The sequence below is a fragment of the Camelina sativa genome, chromosome 9 (genome assembly GCF_000633955.1).
Source record: "Camelina sativa cultivar DH55 chromosome 9, Cs, whole genome shotgun sequence".
NCBI classification, from domain to species: Eukaryota; Viridiplantae; Streptophyta; class Magnoliopsida; order Brassicales; family Brassicaceae; genus Camelina; species Camelina sativa.
Window position 1 is genome coordinate 18,362,605 of NC_025693.1, and position 6,591 is coordinate 18,369,195.

At 39.1% G+C, this 6,591-nt stretch overlaps 1 protein-coding gene across 1 annotated transcript; it reads right to left on the reverse strand.

Annotated features, from left to right (window-relative positions):
- On the reverse strand, positions 3,694-5,501 carry LOC104711301 (histone deacetylase 7). The gene is made up of 5 exons (XM_010427991.1): positions 4,969-5,501; positions 4,450-4,878; positions 4,206-4,348; positions 3,952-4,045; positions 3,694-3,841 (listed from the first exon to the last, which is right to left on the reverse strand). Exons 1-5 carry the CDS (start codon positions 5,494-5,496, stop codon positions 3,758-3,760), a joined length of 1,278 nt encoding a protein of 425 aa, XP_010426293.1. The 5' UTR covers positions 5,497-5,501; the 3' UTR covers positions 3,694-3,757.

Sequence of the window (6,591 nt, forward strand, 5' to 3'; positions counted from 1 at the left end):
CAAGTGTTCCATCAGAACGGTACTTCAAAGTAAACACCCATTTACAACCAAGAGCCTTCTTTCCCAGAGGTAAAGTTTCAACTGTCCAAGTACCTTGATCTTCAAGAGCAATAATCTCAACAAGAACCGCTTCGCGCCAATTCTCATCAGCTAATGCCTCAGCATATGTGCGAGGAATCACACCCGCAGTTATCGCAGCAAGGAAGGCACGATGATGTTCCGAGAACTGGGAACAATTGATATAAGAGTCAATGGGATATCAGCTCGAATCAAGAAAAACACCATCAGACTCCAAATGAGTTGTATTTGTCACATAACCATCAAGACGTTTAGATTTAAACTTTTGGCGGCATCCTTTACCCATCGGAGCATCATCATCATCATCAACAACAGACGAGATAATACACTCATATGTCTCAGCAGAAAGATGAGGAGACGGAGACAACAAAATCGGCGACGAAGGGGAAACCACACCCTCCAGTGAAGACAGCATAGGACTCACAAGAGGAGAAGGTGGAGAAGGGACATCTGGTACAACAGGATCAACTTCAATCTCCGAATCCGCAACAAGAGGAGTTGCAGCAGGTACAGACGGCGGAGAAGGAACCAAAACTTCTTCGACAAAAATATCCTCGTCATCTTGTATGTAAGGACGAGGAGACAGTGTAATCAACGATGGTGGATACTCCAATACAGCCTGAGCGAATGGATACTCAGTCTCGATAAAGATCACATCGCGAGAGGTGGAAACAACACCACTTTCAAGATCATAAACCTTCCAACCCTTTTTCCCATAAGGATAACCAAGAAAAACAGAGCGATTGCTCCGAGAAGCAAACTTATCACCACCATGGCGTTGATTATGAGTATAGCATAAGCAACCAAACACTCTTAAATGGTTCATAGGCGGTTGACGCTGATAGAGCATCTCAAAAGGCGTCTTATCCTTTAACACCAACGTTGGCGTTCTATTGATCAGATTGCCCGCCGTAAGAACACAAAAGCTCCAAAATTCCACCGGAAGATGAGCTTGACAACGCAAAGCTCATGCAACATTAAGTATGTGACGATACGTTCAACTCTCCCATTTTGTTGGGGAGTACCGACAGAAGAAGTCTCGTGAAGTGTGCCATGTTCTCGAAAATATCCACCAAGGCTGAGGAACCCAGAACCATTATCACTGCGGATAGTCTTTACTTTCTTATCGAACTGCCGTTCAAACATAGAGATATATTCACGCAAAGTAGAAGCAGTTTTAGACTTATTCGGCAGCAAATAAATCCACACAGCGCGAGAGTAATCATCAACAATTGTTAGAAAGAAACGAGAACCACACATTGCTGTTGTCCTATACGGACCCCATAAATCACAATGAACAAGATCAAAAACCGCCGAAGTTGTATTAATGCTCAAAGGAAAAGTCTCGCGTGTTTGCTTGGAACGAATATAAACGTCACATGTTTTAGAATCAAAACCACTACTACTACTACTACTAGAATCTGAAAACTGAAACAGCTCCATTGTTGTGGATGAGGGATATCCCAAACGACGATGCCACACATCTTTAGGCTGCCGGTCCAAAACGCGTGTCACCGCTGCAGTCGCCATCCCTCTGAAAAAGTACAGACCATTGTCTTGTTCACCCGCTCCAATCACCGTCTGTGTGATGCGGTCCTGAACAACACAAATCTTATCAGATATCTGGAAGATACAGCTCCTATCTCTGGTTAACTGAGAAACCGATATAAGATGACATTGCAAACCATCAACAAAAAACACATTCAGTAACCGAAGATGAGACCCAAGAGAAACTTTCCCTTGCTTAGTAGAAATAGTAAATCGACCATCTGACAACTTGATGAACATAGGTGCCATATCACAAACATCCAAGAGAAAATCAAGACAACCCGTCATGTGATTCGATGCACCAGCAGTGGCAATGATCCAAGATTCAATGAAAAACTTACCCGAGAGATGATCCTGAGTACTCGCTTTTCTTGTATTAAGCATATCCTTCAGCTTTCTCCACTCTTGATCATTAAAGCCACTAAACCCCACCACGATCAGCCTCTGTAGTCGATGCAGAGCCCACAAAAACTGGTGTCGAAGTATCGACATGATGAGCTTGCGCCGTGTCAACATGCTTCGGCGGAACAGATACAACACGAGGATCAACACTCGCACTTCCAGAACTTCCTTGCATTGGAGGAGGAAGTTTGGAACGTGGACGATCACCCCACCACCACGGATAACCAATCTTACGAAAACAGTGGTCAGCTAAATGTCCTTTCCGGCCACAGCTTGTAGATAACGCAGACGGATCACGCAGTTGTGGCGACGAAGTCGGACGAGGAGCAAATTGAACAGCAAAACTAGCGCCTTCATTACGTGCTTCCAACAACTGACTAGCACGCTTAGACTCCTCATCTTGTGAAACAGCCTGATATGCTTCATCGACAGATGGAAGGGGATCACGGGAGAGAAGAGAGGACTTAACTGCACCAAAAGTACTTTCATCAAGCCCCATCAAAAATTGATGCAGCTTATCTTCTTCCCGCTCTTTAGCAATTTCTGCAACTGTCTTGGCACGTTTGAAATCCGCAAGACTCGCCCATACATAATTTTGTTAGCTTCCCATAATACGCCTCAACTGCAGATCCTTTTTGTTAACAATTTGCCAATTCAGTTTTGAGACGCTGTACTCTTTGTCCATTCTTTACAGAAAATCGCTTTTGTATTTGAGACCATAGGTCATGACCGATTTCATGATGAGACAAAGAGCTACTCAAATCCGGTGCTACCGTAAGGCGGATCCAAGAGACCACCATCACATTATTTGCCCACCAATCTTCAAGGTCATCGGAATCATCATCAGGTTTAGGGATAGTACCATCCACAAAACCAAATTTCTTTCTTGCCCACAAAGCAAGTCGAAGATTCATTGTCCACTCATCATAGTTAGGACCACAAAGTTGTGGTTGAGAAATCACAGATCCGGGATTATCTCCAGCAGAGAGATCATAGGGATCGATCCGACGTCGTGCCGATTCGACCCGTACCTTAGCTCCGGAAGACAGAGACGAACCGTTCTTCGTAGTAGATTCGTCTTCTGACATGATTTAAAGAGATGTATACCAACAGAAGGATTGGAGATACTAAGGTCAAGAACAAAGGAAAATCGAAGAAAAAGACTTAAACAAGTATGGGTATAGAGGATCGAATAGCCTAAAAATTTAGGTTTTGCTCTGATATAATGTCAAAAACCTTGTTCGATATAAAAGGTTTTCTTATTTCTCAAGTTGTGTAGGCAATGCCTTATATATGATTACAATATTTAACCTAAACTGAAAGTATGGAAATAACCCAAATATACAACATTTATATGTTAATTACACATATGAGCCCTGGCTCATAATAAAGAGATGGTTCAAGAATTGAATAAAACCAGTGACAATTATGACATTCAAATTGAATATACAGTATACTGATACTAACTTGTCACAGGGTAAGAAACAAAGGTGGAACTCTGTTTTACTCTTTCAAAGAATACAATTTTTGTCAAGAATAATTTGTTGCTTGAATCTCCTATGATATTTGATCGTTACTGTAATCACGCTTATCTACAATGTTGATTTCTTATATACACCTATCGTTCTTTATGTACATGTTTTTTTTAGAACAAACTTAGAAGAAAAAAAAAGGGTGAAATTCGAATATGAAGAATCCTCCCCCTGTGACACTTTACCAGAAAATGCTGCTAATCCTCGTTACAATCTGATTCATAACATGGATTGCCACTCAAAATGAGTGGATTCTGTCTCTTCTCCATGTCTACTTCAGCCTACAGATATGACATATATGCGAATCTTAATTAGCCTCATAAGACAAACAAAACACACCCGGAAATGAGAAAAATAGAAGCAGCAATGAATGAATGATTGTGGATTTTACCGCTTCAGTGGCTTGACTGCTTGATGATGGAGTGTCATGAAACTGTACACTAGGTGCGTGCATCACTTGTGAAAGTTGCGCTAGTAATTTGTCCCTATCATTGAACGCACAAATAGTTTCAAGTCTTAGAGTAGCTCCATAATTAGATATAACAGAAGGCCGAGGATTGACAAAGATGGTTTAGAAAGCAAAAGCTGTGAACATCTGAACTATTATTGGCACCAAATTGACCAGTCTTATTAGAAGAAGGTTACCTCATTGTCATAATATCTCCTGGTGTGTTTAAATTCTGCCTGTTGGTTGGCAATATGTGAAGCTTGTAATCTGGACGGTAATACTTCATGTACTCATTGGCTGGGATATCATTGTCAAGCTGTTCTCCAACCGCAATAGCTGTCTGCAACAAGGCAACAAGACAAAAACACCTTTTCAGAACAAAGACTTGTATGATATATGAAAACACATAGCCGAAGTTAACAAAAGAGAAGAAAAGAGGACCTCATAGCACCAGCAACGGGCAACATTTGGAATAGTAGAACCTCCACCACCCAAGACCAAGAGAGGAACATTCAAAGATCTCACGTACTGTAGGCAATCACCATGACCCTTGATAGACAAGTTGAATGTACACAACGGATCACCAACTAATGAATCAGTACCACTCTGAAAAACAATTACTTCTGGCTGATAGATTTCCATAGCCCTGTGGATAACAGGTACGAACAAACTACGAAGACTGAAATCATCCAAACCATCCTTTAGTGGCGCATTCAGAGAAAAGTATTGTCCTTTCCCTTCCCCAAAGTCACATATGTCTCCGGTGTCCCCAGTTTTGTGGAAAGAAACAGTCATAACTCTATCAGTGTCCTTAAATGCTTCTTCCACTCCATCCCCATGACCAAAGCCAATATCTATGTACAGAACTCTCTGTCAAAATCAACAAAGCATTCAGTCTCTATCTTAAATGCATCAAGATTCAAAGATCAATGCATCTCGAAAAGCAAAAGAAACAGTTACCTTGAAAGCCTTGAGCAACTCGAGAATCCCAAGAACAACATCATTGACATAGGCAAAGCCAGAAGCCTTATCTTTCTTCGCATGGTGCATCCCACCGGCCCAGTTGATGGCGATATCAGCTTCCTGACGGTTCAGTTTCGCGGCGGCGCTAATAGAACCACCAGCGTAAGCGCGGCAGTAATCGAAGAGGTTATGGAAGACAGGACCATCCCAATCAACATCGACGTTGAAGCGCTTGAGGTTTTGAGAGACGGAAGGATCGTCTAAGGTTTCCGGCGTGACGGATTTAAGGAACTCGACATATTCCGGCGAGTGGTATTTCTCGAAATCGGAAGCAGCGGCAAGGTCTGGGCGGTTGATTTCCATGTAGCGGTGGAGGTTATAGCTGAGGACGAGGTTGTGAGTGACACGGATCCGTTGAGGTTTCGTTGGCTGGTTGACGCCACAGTAGTAGTCGCCGATCTTTGGCTCGTAGAAGTAGCTCACGCGGCGTTTTCCTCCGTCGGGACCTGACGCTAAGCTCGCCATCTTCTTTCTCTGCGTTTTTTTTTTCTTCCTTTCTTTTCCACCAAGAAATCTATTTAATTTTAGTGCTACTCATTTTTATTTATTAATATTATTATTCTTTCTGTATTTATACTTTATTCGAAAAATAACAAATATTTGAGTAACGTTTTTGTGGATTCTTTCAGTTAAGAGGCTATTCAGTAACTAAAAGTAATACTAACTAGATTTTAACCCGTGATACACCACGAGTTATAATTTTTATTATTATATATAATTTATATTGTATTTGCTTGTTAAATTGTGGTTGTTTTGTAAATAAAGGAATAACTAAAATTTTCAGCCGCGTAAGGAATAATTAAAATTTTCAGTCATTCAAATGGCTAAAATGTTAATACTAATTTTAACATGCGGTACACTGTGTGACTATTTTTTTGTTAAATTTAATTTGTTTTATTTATTGTTTGAGATTCTATTTGGTTTTTTAGTTATTAGAACAAAAAATAAAGGAGTTAAATACATAATAAGTAATTTATAAGCTGTGATTAAGTCATATTTTCATAATGATATAATTATTTTACAAAATCTTAGTTAAAGTAAGTTTATTTGATATTTCAAATATTCTAATATTAGTAGTGTTGACAAATAGTAAAATAAGTATTTAACCCGTGTTTATGCACAAATATAATGATATTTTATTAATTTCAACATGTCTTCTTTATACCCGTCAAACTATATAACAACATTGTATAGTATTTTAAACTTTTTATAAGCTTTTATTTATAATATTTTAAATTTTTTTATTAAGTTTATATATATCAAAATATGATTTAAAAAATGAGAATCAAAGTTTTTATCTATATTAACATTTTTATCTACATTAAGGATCAAAGCTAACATGTTTTGAAAAACAAAATATGAATTAAATTGTTGTTTTCTTTGTTTGCAAAGAATTTAAAGATAGAATATCTTAAAAAAACAATAGAAGGTGTCATTAATATAGTATAGCTTCTGTTTCCATAAAATATTGATTGCATTTTATTACATTTCTAGTAGGAATGGAATCTATACTATTAATTGGGGAGCACACATAGAGATTAAAAAAAAAAAAAAAAAAAA

Coding starts and splice junctions, on each gene's coding strand:
- LOC104711301 (XM_010427991.1), bottom strand. CDS start 5,496: ATGGCGAGCTTAGCGTCAGGTCCCGACGGAGGAAAACGCCGCGTGAGC. Junction 4,046..4,205: donor GGAGATATTATGACAATGAG/GTAACCTTCTTC, acceptor GTTCAATGATAG/GGACAAATTACTAGCGCAAC. Junction 3,842..3,951: donor GCAGTCAAGCCACTGAAGCG/GTAAAATCCACA, acceptor TCATATCTGTAG/GCTGAAGTAGACATGGAGAA.